Here is a 16210-nt window from a genome sequence, read left to right as displayed (position 1 = left end):
GTCTGTAATCCCAGCTACTTGGGAGGCTGAGGCACAAGAATCCCTTGAACCCAGGAGGTGGAAGTTGCAGTGAACTGATATTGCACCACTGCACTCCAGCCTGGGCGACAGAGTGAGACTCCATCTCAAAAAAAAAAAAAAAAAAAAAAAAAAAACCGTTATCAACTACTTCAAAAATATGTCACAGCATTGTATGGGTTCAAATGACATGAGCCAAAAACATCATCCATCTGCAGACTGAAGTCAGGCCTTAGGCCCCCAGTTTACTCTTCTACCCCTCCCAGCCCTGTGCCTGGACCACAGGCTAAAGTCTGACTAGATCACCAGCTCTCCCTCCTCCACAGGGAGGCTCAGCCTGTGTCCTGTGTCTCTAACGACCATTCAACCCCAAACCTACCTGTTACAAATCTCTCTAATGTCTAGTAAACCAATGAAAACCAAGAGGCCATGATGTATATGTAATTTGACCTTGGGTAGGAAAAACAAATTAATAAAAGTCTGGGAGCTTAGCATGGTTGTGTGCATCTGTAGTTCCCGCTACTCAGGAGGCTGAGGTGGGAGGATCACTTGAGCTCAGGAGCCTGAAACCAGCCTGGGCAATAGAGCAAGATATCTTTAAAAATAAAATTAGATTAAAAAAGAAGAAGAAGAAGAACTGGCCAGGAGCAGCAGTGTTTCATGCCTATAATCCCAGCATTTTAGGAGGCTGAGTTGGGTGGATCACATAAGGCCAGGAGTTCGAGACCAACCTGGCCAACTTTTTGAAACCCGTCTCTACTAAAAATACAAAAACTAGCTAGGCGGGGTGGTGTATGTCTGTGATCCCAGCTACTAGGGAGGCTGAGGCAGGAGAATCACTTGAACCTGGGAGGTGGAGGTTGCAGTAAGCCGAGATGCACCACTGCACTGCAGCCTAGGTGACAGAGTGAGACCCTGTCTCAAAAAAATAAAAATAAAAATAAAATAAAATAAAATAAAAATAAAAATTTTTAAAAAGAGCCTCAGATGCAGTGTGCCAAGATGTTAACCTATAGGTGGTAAAATTATCAATTCTGGTTTCTTCTAAACACTTTTATATATGTTCCCTTTTTTTGTGGGCATAGATAAACTTGCATTTTAAAAAAGAATTTCTCCCTATTTTTCAAGGCCCGTTTCAAATGCCATTTCCTCTATGACAGGCATCCACAAACTTTTTCTGTAAAGGGCCAATAGTAAATATTTTAGGATTTGTGGCCATGTTGTCTCTGTTGCAACTATTCAACTCTCATTGTAGAGAGAAAGCAGCCTTAGGGCCAGGCACAGGGACTCACACCTGTAATCCCAGCACTTTGGGATGGTGAGCTGGGAGGATCACTTGAGTCCTGGAGTTCGAGACAAGCCTGGGCAACACAGAGGGACTCCATCTCTACATTTATTTATTTATTTTTTTTTTTATTTTTTTTTGAGATGGAGTCTCGCTCTGTCGCCCGGGCTGGAGTGCAGTGGCCGGATCTCAGCTCACTGCAAGCTCCGCCTCCTGGGTTTACGCCATTCTCCTGCCTCAGCCTCCCGAGTAGCTGGGACTACAGGCGCCCGCCACCTCGCCCGGCTAGTTTTTTTCTATTTTTTAGTAGAGACGGGGTTTCACCATGTTAGCCAGGATGGTCTCGATCTCCTGACCTCGTGATCCGCCCGTCTCGGCCTCCCAAAGTGCTGGGATTACAGGCTTGAGCCACCGCGCCCGGCCTCCATCTCTACATTTAAAAAAAAAAATAAAAAATATTAAAAAAATGTAGGCGCTTTGGAGTCAGAGAATCCTGAGTTCGTTCACATCTTGGTTCAACTACTGCCAAGCAACGTGTCCTTGAAAAACCCACCTGACCTTGCCATGCCTCCGTTTCCTCACTGGTAAAAGGGGTAGTGAATCCCTCCTCATCAGGTGACTGTGAGGCTTAAGGGAAATAAAAGGACGTATGTTAAATGCTTAGCATGGCTTTGGCTCTGGTAGTATTTAATAAATCATAGCTATTATTTTTTGTTTTTTTTAAATTATTTATAAATAAAACAATATTTTTAGTAGAGATGGGGTTTTACCATGTTACCCAGGCTGGTCTGTTTTGTTACTGTTATTGTTTTGTTTTTGTTATTGTTTTTCACTATAACTTACTGTATTGCTCTAAAAGGTTGCGTCCGTTGTTCTTCCAGACTCTGGCTAACCAGCTATCCATCAGAGAAGTTTCCGGTCAGCATTCTCCAGAATGGAATCAAAATGACCAATGAGCCCCCCAAAGGGCTCCGGGCCAACCTTTTGCGCTCCTACCTCAATGACCCCGTCTCAGATCCTGTATTCTTCCAAAGCTGTGCAAAGGCGGTGATGTGGCAAAAGATGTTATTTGGCCTTTGTTTCTTCCACGCCATTGTTCAAGAGAGGAGAAACTTCGGCCCCCTGGGTAAGCGATGACAGTGCACCTGGGTGGCCTGGGGAAAAGGCTACCAGGCACATATAAGTGTGTTTCCAGGTGCATGTTTAAGCTTACGCTCAGATAGGGTTGCCAGTAAAATACAGTGTAAGTCTTTTCCAGGCAATATTTGGAACATACTTATACTAAATGATTTATTATTTAAGATTAAACTCTCACTGTATTTTTATTTGCTAAATCTGACAACCTGGCTGGGCGTGATGGCTTGTGCCTTTAATCCCAGCACTTAGGGAGGCCGAGGCAGGCAGAACCCTTGAGGCCAGGAGTTTGAGACCAGCCTGGGTAACATGGTAAAACCCCATGGTAAAAACACAAAAATTAGCCGGGTGTGGTGGTGCCCGCCTATAATCCCAGCTATGTGGGAAGCCGAGGCATGAGAATTGCTTCAACCAGGAGGTGGAGTTTGTTGTGAGCCCATATCACACCACTGCACACCAGCCTGGGTGACAGAGGGAGACCCTGTCTCAACAACAACAACAAATTCCTTTGTATGAATATATAACATTTTGCTTACATATTAATCTACCTATAGACTTTTTTTTTTTTTTTTTGAGACAGGGTCTCGCTCTGTGTCGCCCAGGCTGGAGTGCAGTGGTGTGATCTTGGCTCATTGCAGCCTCCACCTCTCAGGTTCAAGCGATCCTCCCACTTCAGCCTCCTGAGTAGCTGAAACTACAAGCATGCCACCACACCCAGCTAATTTTTGTATTTTTAGTAGAGATGGGGTTTCACCGTGTTGGCCAGGCTGGTCTAGAACTCCTGAATATTAATCAGCCTTAAAGAGGAAGAACATTCTGACATACACTACAACGTGGATGAACCTGAGGACATTATGCTAAGTGAAATCAACCAGTCATGCCAGGCACAGTGGCTCAAGCCTGTAATCCCAATGCTTTGGGAGGCTGAGGTGGGAGGATCACTTGAGGTGAGAAGGTGGAGGCTGCAGTAAGCCAAGATTGTACCACTGTGCTCCAAACTGGATGACAAAGTGAGACACTGTCTCAAAAAAAAAAAAAATTAAAATAAATTAAAATAAATAAATTAGCCTGACACGGTAGCACATTCCTGTAGTCCCAGCTACTTGGGAGGCTGAGGTTGGGAGGATCACTTGAACCTGGGAGTTCGAGGTTACAGTGAATGGAGATCATACCACTCCAGACTGGGCAACAGAACGAGATCCTGCCTCTAAAAAAAAAAAAAGCCATGTAACCGTTTGGCTTGCAACTAACTGCCAGTCATGCTTCATTTGCTGGCACACGAATTTTATTATTTTGTTATACTTCTAATTTGAAAGCGAGTGTTTGGGAGGAAATTAAACTTCTCTATTGAGCCTGGCGCGGTGGTTCACGCCTGTAATCCCAGCACCTTGGAAGGCTGAGGCAGGCGGATCACTTGAGGTCAGGAGTTCAAGACCAACTTGGCCACCATGGCGAATCCCTGTCTCTACTAAAAATACATAAACTAGCTGGGCATGGTGGCACGTGCCTGTAATCCCAGCCACTCAGGAGGCTAAGATAGGAGAATCTCTTAAACCCAGGAGGTGGAGGTTGCAGTGAGCTGAGATCATAACACTGCATTCCAGCTTGGGGGACAGAGCGAGACTCTGTCTCAAAACAAACAAACAAACAAAAGCAAAACAAACAAACAAAAAACGTCTCTATTGAGCACAGGCTTCCCCATACTCTTTCTTATATCCTGCACCATGCCTGGTTTACACATGCATGTCCCTTGCTCAGCCCCCAATGGGCATTTATCATTACACCCTTGGAAATATGAGTGGTCATTTCTTTAAGGTTGGCCATTCAGTTTTCCCATGAGCTTGAGGAGGGGAATTCTCAGAACCAACGTGGCTCTGTTGCCCAGTCGTAGCTCCTGCTGTCTAGGCATGCCGCGGTGTTATTTTTGGAGCTCCATGCATTACCGCCGTATTCCTGCCAGGCTGAATAATTCTCATTCCACAAATCCCAGGACATTAACATCTTCCTTAACAAATGGGGAGGTACATAAGGAAATTGATTTTAGAACGGACGTTTTCTCAGGCAGAATGGCTCCCACGTTGGCGGTAAATGTCCAGGCTAATAGTTGGCCCTGGTGCTTGATATTCATGGGCCTGAAAGAGGCTTTTGATCCATCATGATGCTTAACTCCCTCGGCTTGGTCTTTGAGTAGAAATTAAGAGCTCTCAGCACTGAAGCCTCTCTCTGCTCTCCCGCACACAGGGTGGAATATTCCCTATGAATTCAATGAATCTGACCTGAGGATTAGTATGTGGCAGATCCAGATGTTTCTCAATGACTACAAGGAGGTGCCCTTTGATGCTCTGACCTACCTGACAGGTATTTATGGGAGGGGTTTTTCCACTATAAACCTCCAGTATCATGTTCCACCCTCCTGCTGTTCTGCTCCCATTTCCATTCACTTATTTACTCCCTCCCTCCCTCCCTCCCTCACCATAAACATCGAGCTCGTACTAATGCTGGTCATCATGCTAGATATTGTAAGGAAGCAAAGAAAAAATTAAGATAGAATCTTTACCCTTGAGTGACTCACAGTCTCCAAAAGAAGAAAAATATTTTAAAAAAATGATACAGGCTGGTGGGGCACAGTGGCTCATGCCTGTAATCTCAGCACTTTGGAAGGCCACAGCAGGTGGATCACCCGAGGTCAGGAGTTTGAGCCCAGCCTGACCAACATATAGAAACCCCATGTCTACTAAAAATTAAAAAATTAGCCGGGCATGGTGGTGCGTGCCTGTAGTCCTACTATTCCTTGGGAGGCTGAGACAGGAGAATTGCTTAAAGTGGGGAGGCCGAGGTTGCAGTGAACTGAAATTGCGCCACTGCACTCTAGCCTGGGTGACAGAGAGAGACTCCATCTCAAAAATAATAATAATAAAAAATACAGGCCAGGAGCAGTGGAACATGCCTGTAATCCCAGCACTTTGGGAGACTGAGGTGGAGGGATTGCTTGAGGCCAGGAGTTTAAGACTGGCCAGGGGAAAATCCCATCTCGACAAAAAATGCCAAAATTAATCAGGCTTGGTGGTACATGCGTGTAGTCACAGCTACTCAGGGGGCTAAGGTGGGAGGATTGCTTGAGCTCAGGATGTGGAGGTGCAGTGAGCTCTGATCGTGCCACCTCACTCCAGCCTGGGTGACAGAGTGAGATCCTGTCTCAAAAGAAAAAAAAAAAAAGATAACATAGTAATAAGTTCAACAAGAGAAACATTTATGAAGTAGAAAGGCAGCATAATGATTAAATCTTGGGGTAGGCGGAGGGGATGATCATGGCAAACTTCTTGAAGGCGTAAGAGATGGGTTTTCGGGGTGAGTAGGAATTTTATGAGTGGAAAAGAAGGAACTGGGTGGGACATAGAGGAAGGAGAACATTCGCAGCAGAGTGACCCTGAGGTAGAAATGACCCTAGCTGTTTTGTATTAAAACAATCAATCGGCAGCCTTTTATTAGTCCACGATATGTACAAGTACATCATATGGAAGAATGTAAATGTATAAAACTCGATCATAGGCTCTGTGCGGTGGGTCACGTCTGTAATCCCAGCACTTTTGGAGGCCAAGGTGGGAAGATTGCTTGAGCCCAGGAGTCTGAGACCAGTCTAGGCAACATCTCCACAAAAAAATAAAATAAAAATGAGCTGGGTGTGGTGTTGTGCACGTGTAGCCCCAGTTATCAGGAGGCTGAGCAGGAGGATCACATGAGCACAGGAGGTGAAGGCTGTAGTGAGCTATGATCACACCACTGCACTTCAGCCTGGGTGACAGAGCAAAACCCCATCTCTTAAAAAACATACACACACACAACCAAAAAAACGTGACCGCTAACTTCAAGGAACATGCCGCACAGTCCCAGAGATAGGAATGAAAATAGACATGTGCTAAATGAACGGAAGATCATGGCTGAAGGTCAAAATGCAGCTTAATTAAAAAACTGGGGCGTCAAGATCACACACAATTTCCTCTTCAGCTCCATGTGTTAAGGAGTTTGTTAGAATCCCTTCCCCAGGCATGCGGCAGGCACTCTATACCTGTGATTAATGAATTGAGTCTTCACGTTAATGTTATGAGCTCCATGTTAATAACCCCATTTGACAGCTGGGAAGACAGAGGCTTAAAGGAGTGGTTCTCAACCGTGGGTGATTTCAGCCCCCAGTGGCTGTTTGGCAATGTCTGGAGATGCTTTTGGTTGTCATAGCGCGTGCTACTGGCAGTTATAGTAGTGGAGGCTAGGGATGCTTCTGAACAGTCTACGATGTACAAGGTGGTCCCCATAACACAAAACTATCCGATCCAACATGTTAAGAGTGCCAACGCTGACAGACTGTGCTTTACAGTGATTAAGTTCCGTGCCAGAAGGTCACACTGACCTTAACTCAGTATAGTGTTCCCTAGAACAAAGCCCCAAATGACACACACAGCACACACAGAGTGGATCTCAGTTTGGTGAAAGAACGTCTCCAAAGAAGTGCGCCTGGAGCTGGACACAGTGACTTGCACCTGTAGTCCCAGCTACTCAGGAGGCTGATGCCAAAGGATTACTTGGACCCAGGGGTTCCAGACCAGCCTAGGCAAAACAGCGAGATCCCCGACTCTAATATTAATAATAATAATAAATAGAAGTGAGCCATATTCCCACAGTTCCAGGCCACACAGAAGCACATCCTAGGGTTCCTCTTCAGACCATAGCATGAGTACATGATTGCCCTGGGATATGGTCTGTGTAGAGAACTGCCTGCAAGCCATAAACCAACTGCCTGCTGGTCATAAACCAGCCAGCTTGAGAATAGTCACCTTCCAACTGTTCCAGTCAGGATAGGCTAGTTAGGCTGAGATCACTAACAATCCTCAAACCTCAAGGGTATAAAAGACATCATAGATCCATTTCTTGCCCACTCTACATTTCCAGCATGAATTGGCAAGGGTCTTTGCTCATTGTAATTCTCTATCGGGGGCACAGTTAGCAAAGGCTCCACCCACTGTTACTGCCACCACCTCAACATATACATTAGTCCCCCTTTATCCATCAGGGATATGTTCCAAGAACCCCCAGTGGATGTCTGAAACTGTGGATTTTACTGCACCCCATATACACTATGTTTTATCCTATACATACATACCTATGATAAAGTTTAATTTATAAATTAGGCACAGTGAGAGATTAACAACAGTAATAAAATAGAACAATTACAATATATTGTAATAAAAGTTATATGAATGTGATCTCTCTCTCTCTCTCTCTCGAAATGTCTTTTTTTTTTTTGAGACAGAGTCTCCCTCTGTCACCCAGAGGAAGGGTTACAGTACTCTTTTAGCTCTGCCATCCACAAACAGCTGAAATGTTAACCGCCCAGTGGCAGATCAGTGTGACAACCTTTTGCACCTGCACTCATGGCACCCGAGCTCTTGTCCAGGAGGTGTCCAGGAGGAATGAGGTCACACAAATGAATTGAAGATGGTAAATGCAGGGGATTTTATTGCCGATGAAAATGGCTCTCAGTGGGAAGGGGAGCTGAAAAGGGGATGGAGCAGGAAGGTAATCTTCTCCTGAAGTCCAGCCATCTCCGGCTGGATTCTTCTCCAACGTTACACTGTCAAGCTGGTCCCCTGAAGTCAAGCCACTTCTCTCTGATGTCCAGCTGCTTCTGTCTCTCTGCTGGCCGAGCCTGGGGTTTTGATGGGCATGGGTTGTGGGGTGGGGCAGGTCATGGGTTGTTTTGGAAAAGGCAACATTCAAGTAGGAAAACAGGGATGTAAGTTCTCACTTTGGGACGTGGTTTCAGGCTTTTCAGCTTGAGGGTGGGGCCCTTGCAGGGGACCTGCCATCTTCTGCCCGGAATCTCCCTGCTTGCTGTCCCTATCACTGTGTCCCAGCAGAGATCTTTGGCCGGAAGTATGCCGTGTTTTATGTTAACCACCGAACTCATGATGACCTTCCCTGGGCTCAACTTCTCTTTCTGTTGGTTGTCCCCAGGGGAATGTAATTATGGAGGCAGAGTGACTGATGACAAAGACCGGCGTCTCCTGCTGTCACTTCTGTCCATGTTCTACTGTAAGGAAATTGAGGAGGACTATTACTCCCTCGCTCCTGGAGACACTTACTACATCCCTCCTCATGGCTCCTACCAGGTAAGGGGTAGGCAGGGAGGCCCACCTCTTACCCCACAGGGCTCCCTCATCTCTATATGGCTACAGGGCTGCAGTGTAGCCAAGGAGCCCTGGGGTCACCTTGGGCTTCCTGAGTTGAATCCAAAAGCTATTCCCAGTATTCCCAAAAGCCTGCAAGAGAGACATGGCTACTGTTTAAGGAGGGCTTGGTATTTGGTAGACAAGATGTTTCAAAATATTGGATCCATCTGGGTGGAGGAGGGAGAGAGAAAGATGATTAAGATGGAGCCTTGGTAGTGAGCAAGATGGACATTGCTACTTGAAGACAAACATTCAGAAGGTGGCAAAAAGGGAGGAACAGAAAAACTGGACAGGGAATGAGAAAACGAAGATGAAAACAATAAATCTGAGGAATAGAAAAGAGTTTACAGGTTAGGCGCGGTGGCTCATGTCTGCAATCCCAGCACATTGGGAGGCTGAGGTGGGTGGATCACTGGAGCTCAGGAGTTTGAGACCAGCTTGACCAACATGGTGAAATGCAGTCTCTTCTAAAAATATAAAAATTAGCCAGGTGTGGTGGCACCTGCGTGTAATCCGAGCTACTTGGGAGGCTGAGGCAGGGGAACTGCTTGAACTGGGAGGTGGAGGTTGTGGTGAACTGAGACCATGCTACTGCACTCCAGCCTGAGTGACAAAGTGAGACCGTCTCAAAAAAAAAAAAAAAAAAAAGAGCTTCCTTTTATTGATCACCTGTGGAACAGAAAAACTCTCAAATCGTATTTTTCCGCTACTCTCACACCACAACCACCACCACCATCAACACAGAAGAAGACTTCTGTGACCAAATGTGTGGAGGTTCCCCCTTCCCCACATACTAAGCAGTAGACACCAACTGGGTGTCCTCTAATTCAATTCCAATACCATCTACCTGGTAATAGTGTCAGATCCCACAGGCTGAGGGCTCAGTCCCCAGTTCTTTCCCCCACCCCAGACACCAGTCACAAGTCCCGGCCTCAAGAACTGACCAACCAGCTTCATGTTGGGGTTCCCACTGCTCCCCCTTTAATTGAAATTAATTCAATTAATTTGCTGGAGCGGCTCACAGAACTCAGAGAAACGCTTAGGTTTATCGGTTTATTAAAGGAATATTACAAAAGATATAGATGAAGAGATGCATAGGGTGAAGTATGGCGGAAGGAGTGGGAACTTCCATGCCCTCCCTGGGTGAAATACCCTCCAGGAACCTCCATGTGGTCAGCTGTCCAGAAGCTCCCTGCACCCAGTCCTCTTGGGTTTTTATGGAAGTTGCATGACATCCCCCAGAGTATAGGGCAGGACCCTGTCTCTCTAGGTGGAGTCTTAAGACTCACAATCAGGCCAGGCGCAGTGGTTCATACCTGTAATCCCAGCACTTTGGAAGGCTGAGGCCAGTGGATGGCTTGAGGTCAGGAGTTTGAGACCAGCCTGACCAATGTGGTGAAATTCTCTACTAAAAATACAAAAATTAGCCGGGTGTGATGGCGTGCACTTGTTAGTCCCAATTACTCAGGAGGCTGAGGTGGGAAGATTGCTTGAGCCCAGGTGGCAGAGGTTGCAGTGAACCAAGATCCCACCACTGTACTCCAGCCTGGGCCACAGAGTGACCCCGTCTAAAAAAAAAAAAAAAAAAAAAAAAAGACAATCAGAAAGATAGGGGAAGATTTGAGTCTTGCTTGAGGGCAGGTAAAAGGAAGGCAAGAGAAGGTCAGAGAGATTCTGTTTCCTGTGGCCTGCCCCTAAGGCCTAACACACCCAACATTATAACAGGTGACTGTAACAAGGGCTAGGGGAGTTAGAAGCCAGGAACCATGGATGAAAACCAGTAGATATATATATAACACCACAACCTGTCACATGCCAAGGCCTGATTCCTTCTGTGGATGAAAAGAGTCTCTTTCTTACTTTGTAAAATATTTGAAGAGATTTATTCTGAGCCAAATATGAGTGACCATGGACTGTGACACAGCCCTCAGGAGATCCTGAGAACATGTGCTCCAGGTGGTCGGGGTGCAGCTTGATTTTATACATTTTAGGGAGCACATGAGGCATCAATCAAATACATTTAAGATATCCATTGGTTCAGTCCAGAAAGGCAGGACAACTCAAAGTGGAGGCTAGCAGGTTATAGGTAGATTTAAACATTTTCTGATTGGCAATTGGTTGAAAGAGTTATTATCAATAGAAAGGAATGCCTGGGTTATGATAAGAGGCTGTGGAGACCCAAGTTTTATTATGCAGATGAAACCTCCAGGTAGCAGGCTTCAGAGAGACTAGATTGTAAATGTTTCTTACCAGACTTAGGGTCTGTATGTTGATGGTAATGCTGCAGGGGTATAATGAGGCATGTCTGACCCCCACTTCCCCTCATAGCCTGAACCAGGCATTCAGGTTAAATTTTAGAGTGCCCTGGACGAGGAGGAAGTCCATTCAGGTGGTTGGAGGGTCTTAGGATTTTACTTTTGGTTTATACTTCATAGCTACACTTGTTTTTCCATTTACGGATAAGGAAACTGGGGTTTCAGATGACAAACTCAAGTGTACATAGTTTCGTTATCGGAAGGGGGTCCAGATCCAGACCCAAAGGGATGGTTCTTGGATCTTGCACAAGAAAGAATTCGGAGCAAGTCTATAGGGTAAAACGAAAGCAAGTTTATTAAGAAAGTAAAGGAGGCCAGGCACAGTGGCTCACACCTGTAATCCCAGCATGTTGGGAGGCCAAGGAGGGCGGATCACGAGGTCAGGAGATCAAGACCATCCCTACTAACATGTGAAACCCCATCTCTACTAAAAATACAAAAAATTAGCTGGGTGTGGTGGCATGCGCCTGTAATCCCAGGCTGAGGCAGTAGAATCGCTTGAACCCGGGAGGCGGAGGTTACAGTGAGCTGAGATAGTGCCACTACACTCCAGCCTGGGAGACAGCAAGACTCTGTCTCAAAAAAAAAAAAAAAAAAGGAAGTAAAGGAATAAAGAATGGCTGCTTCATAGACAGAGCAATGGCATGGGTTGCTGCTCAACTGTTTATACTTACAGTTATTTCTTGATTATATGCTAAACAAGGGGTGTATTATTCATAAGTTTTCTGGGAAAGGGGTGGGCAATTCCAAGAAATGAGGATTCCTCCCCTTTCTAGACCATATAGGGCAACTTCCTGGCGTTGTCATGACATCTGTAAACAGTCATGGCGCTGGTGGGAGTGTCTCATAGCATGCTAATATATTATAATGAGTGTGTAACTAGAGGTCACTTCCGTGGCCATCTTGGTTTGGGGGTATTTGACTGGCTTCTTTACCACAACCTGTTTTATCAGTAAGGTCTTTGTGACCTGTATCTTGTGCTGACTCCTGTCTCATCCTGTGACTAAGAATGCCTTCAGCTCCTAACAATGCAGCCCAGTGGGTCTCAGCCTTAGTTTACTCAGCTCCTATACAAGATGGAGTCGCTCTGGTTTGAATGCCTCTGACAGTTTGGGATAGAGCTAGGATCCAAACTCAGTTCTGTCTGGGTCCAAAGCCAGGCCCACTGGGGGAGCAGAGAGGAAGCCAGGGTGGGCTGAGAGATAATTCAGCCCCATCTGCTTTCATGCACACTCCCCAGAAAACTGTATGAGGGAGGGCTAGGGATGTGTTCGCCCAGCCTGTGTGTGTATATGTGTGTGTGTGTGTGTGTGTGTGTGACCTGTGCTACTGATGCAGTGTGATTCCTGTTCTGATTGGGTTCTGCTAAGCCTGGAGTCATCTGTGGGATTCCGGGGTCCCTCATTTATTTTAACTGAAGATTTCCCTTCCAGTCCTATATCGACTATCTCAGGAGCCTCCCCATCACAGCCCACCCAGAAGTGTTCGGCCTCCATGAGAACGCAGACATCACCAAAGACAACCAGGAAACCAACCAGCTGTTTGAGGGGGTCCTGCTGACCCTCCCTAGACAGTCAGGAGGAAGTGGCAAGTCCCCTCAGGTAACTGGGCTGGGGAAAGGGGGCTCAATCCTATTTCCCAGGCAGTTCGCCATCTAGTGGGCACACAGGATTGGAGGATGACCAAGAAGGCAGAGAGCAGGGGCCTGGCAGCCTCCTGGCCAGTGGCAGGGAAGGGGCACTGTGGCCTTACTGCCAGGAGTCCTTATATCCAGAGCTGCAAGGGAACCAGCATGTCCAGAATGTCAGCTATTCCTGTATAACTTTTACGTTTTCTGCTATATCCACCTATCACCTATACCCCATTTATATAATGGGTTTTTTGCTTTTTTCTTTTTCTTTTGCTTTTTTTTCTACATAATGTTTTAAAACTCTCTTCTTTTTTTTTTTTTTAATTTAAAAGATTGCACATCAGAACCATAAGTGGAAACCCAGTATCATTTCCATAAAGTCATGATAGGCATAAAAAGAAAATGAAAGCTGAACAGTTGGTGTTTTTTGGTTTCTGTTTGTTGTTATTGTTTTTCTTTTCTTTTTAATTTTTTTTTTTTTTTTTTTGAGACACAGTCTGGCTCGGTCACCTAGGCTGGAGTGCAGTGGTGTGATCTTGTCTCACTGCAACCTGGCCTCCCAGGCTCAAGCAATTCTCCTGCCTGAGCCTCCTGAGTAGCTGGGACTACAAGCACATGCCACCATGCCCAGCTAAATTTTTTTGTATTTTTTGTAGAGGCAGTGTTTCACCAAATTGTCCAGGATCGTCTCAAGCTTCTGGGCTCGAGCAGTCTGTTCATGTTGGCTTCCCAAAGCGCTGGGATTACAGGCATGAGCCACCGCTCCCAGCCTGAACAGTTGTTAAGTTCTTCCTGGATAATGTTGCTGGCCAAAACCCCTGAGCTGAGGCTTTGCTGGCTTCTTGTTAAAAGGAGAATGATGTGTGAGTGTCTTAAGAATTGGCACTGACCCGAAACTTTATTTTTGAAAGGAATGAAAAGAGAAAGATGGTCAGAACTTGACAAGAGGCCAGGTGCGGTGGATCACACCAGTGGTCCCAGCACTTTGAGAGGTTGAAACAGGAGATCACTTGAGGCCAGGAGTTCGAGGCCGGCCTGGGCAACAGAGGGAGACCACATCTCTACAAAAAAAAAGTTTTTTTAAGTTAACCGAGGGCTGGGCACCATGGCTCATCCTGTAACCCTAGCACTTTGGGAGGCCGAGGCGGGTGGATTGCTTGAGCCAAGGAGTTCGAGACCAGCCTGAGCAACATGGCAAAACACCATCAAAACAAAAAAATTAGCCGAGCTCGGTGGTGCGCACCTGTAATCCCAGCCACTCAGGAAGCTGAGGTGGGAGGATCACTTGATTCCGGGCTGTGGAGGCTGCAGTGAGCTGAGCTTGCACCACTGCACTCCAGCCTGGGTGACAGAGTGAGAGACCCTGTCTTAAAAAAAAAGTTAACTGGGGCCAGGCGCGGTGGCTCACGCCTGTAATCCTAGCACTTTGGGAGGCCAAGGTGGGTGGATCACAAGGTCAGGAGATCGAGACCATCCTGGCTAACATGGTGAAACCCCGTCTCTACTAAAAATACAAAAAATTAGCTGGGCGTGGTGGCAGGCGCCTGTAGTCCCAGCTGCTCGGGAGGCTGAGGCAGGAGAATGGCGTGAACCTGGGAGGCGGAGCTTGCAGTGAGCTGAGATCTCGCCACCGCACTCCAGCCTGGGCGACAGAGCGAGACTCCGTCTCAAAAAAAAAAAAAAAAGTTAACTGGGTGTGGTGGTGCATGCCTGTAGTCGCAGCTACTAAGGGGGCTGAGGCGGAAGGATCACTTGAGCTCAGGAGGTCAAGACTGCAGTGAGCTGTGATCGTGCCTTTGCACTCCCACCTGGATGACAGAGTGAGACACTATCTCAAAACAATAACAACAACAACAATGAAGAAAACTCCAAAACCTGAAAGAGTAACTTTCTCACCACGTGACTCGACATGATTTTTCTGTGTCCTGGAAACAACCTAAAATCCTGAGTACATCTAATAGTCCCAGTCCACTCTTTGTGATTCACTGACCCAGGCCACCTTCATTAGTCTACAAACAACGAGAGAAACAAATCCTGAGAGAGAGAGTGAGCGGCTTCCAGGCCTTCATAAAATCAAGGACAGAGCCAGAGCCAGAGCCACCATCTCCTGGCTCCACCTGCTTCCTCTCCCATCCCTTTCCTTCTCCACCTTCCAAACTCCCTCCTGTTCAACCCCTCCCAACTGCAGAACTTGCTAATTTGCTTTCATGATTTGGTTCCTAGTGCCATTAAGTATCACTGGTATGAAGGTACACCAGCCTGGTTGGTGTGTCCCGACGTAGGAGTGGAAATTCCCCTCACAGTGGGAAGAGGGAAAGAAGTATACATCCCAGCCTCCCTCATCCACAGGACCGCAGGGTGTCTGTCTCTCCCACACCCAGGTCTTGTTCCTCCTTGAGCCTCCAGGCCTTTCCCCTCCCTACTTGGCTAAGCTCAGGGTTCTGTGCTTTTCTTGCTCAATGCTGAAGCATGGCCTGCTGCCTTCCCAGGTGTCATGGGCACTGAGAAAGGGTCCTGTGGCATCAGGAGCTAATCCTCAGGGGCCTGAGGCTGTGGGAGATTCTCGCCCAGGTGTGACATTGAAGACAGAGGCTCGGTGCTGCCCTGAAGCCTGCTGGCCCTTCGGCTCTTGCCTGAGGTGTCAGGACAGGACTCTTTTTTTTTTTTTTTACTTTTAGACAGGGTCTCCCTCTGTCACCCAGGCTGGAGTGCAGCGGCCAGATCTCAGCTCACTGCAACATCTGCCTCCTGGGTTCAAGTGATTCTCCTGCTTCAGCCTCCCAAATAGCTGGGACCACAGGCATGCAGCACCATGCACAGCTAATTTTTGTATTTTTTGTAGAGACTGACTTTTGCTATGTTGCCCAGGCTGGTCTCAAAGTCCTGGACTCAAGCGATCCACCCACTTCGGCCTCCTAAAGTGCTGGAATTACATACGTGAGCCACCGTGCCCTGCCAAGGACAGGACTCTACTCTTCTGGGCCAAGAGGCGATGTCCTCCCCAAGGCTGGTGGGGTGATGAGGGACTCCTTTCCCCACCGGAGGCAGAAATGGCCTCGGTTGGAGAGTTCTCAGGAAAGTCCCACAGAATACATTTGAAAAGCCAGATGCTTAGTACTTCAAGTGTATCCAAAGCCACATCCTGCAGGGCTTGCTTCTCACTCACCTCTCTTCTGCCTGCACTTTAAGGAAGTGGTTGAGGAGTTGGCGCAAGACATTCTCTCCAAGCTTCCGAAAGACTTCGACCTGGAAGAGGTCATGAAGTTGTACCCCGTGGTCTATGAGGAATCCATGAACACAGTCCTAAGGCAGGAGCTCATCAGATTCAACAGGTGGGCCGGATGATTTAGCTCGAATCCTGGGAGGTGGAACGTGAGGAGTAGGATCTAACAGGCAGTAGCTGAGAAGGGGTTGCTATGCAGAGGAAGTGGTTTGCCCCACCCATATTAGGGGTGTGAATAGGGGCTGTGAACAGGGCCATCCCCAGCACATGCTGACCCTGGGTTGAATCATTCCTTCTATTCATTCATTCCCATTCATTCATCTGACATCTATAAAGTTAGGCAAAAACCAGTATCAAGCACAGGCTAATAGTAAAAGTAGT

The 16210-nt window shown here is 46.9% G+C and overlaps 1 protein-coding gene across 1 annotated transcript in view; it reads left to right on the top strand.

Moving 5' to 3' along the window:
• Window positions 1-16210, top strand: part of DNAH3 (dynein axonemal heavy chain 3) — a 220079-nt gene that overhangs the window by 195816 nt on the left and 8053 nt on the right. Inside the window, exons 55-59 of the mRNA XM_030925062.1 lie at window positions 2185-2429; window positions 4679-4795; window positions 8447-8601; window positions 12410-12577; window positions 15796-15938. Of these exons, the coding sequence (XP_030780922.1) occupies window positions 2185-2429; window positions 4679-4795; window positions 8447-8601; window positions 12410-12577; window positions 15796-15938 (828 nt within the window). The remainder of the gene's footprint in view (window positions 1-2184; window positions 2430-4678; window positions 4796-8446; window positions 8602-12409; window positions 12578-15795; window positions 15939-16210) is intronic.

This window comes from Rhinopithecus roxellana, chromosome 20 (genome assembly GCF_007565055.1).
Source record: "Rhinopithecus roxellana isolate Shanxi Qingling chromosome 20, ASM756505v1, whole genome shotgun sequence".
In the NCBI taxonomy this organism is placed as follows: domain Eukaryota; kingdom Metazoa; phylum Chordata; class Mammalia; order Primates; family Cercopithecidae; genus Rhinopithecus; species Rhinopithecus roxellana.
This window is presented reverse-complemented; position numbering and strand designations above follow the sequence as displayed.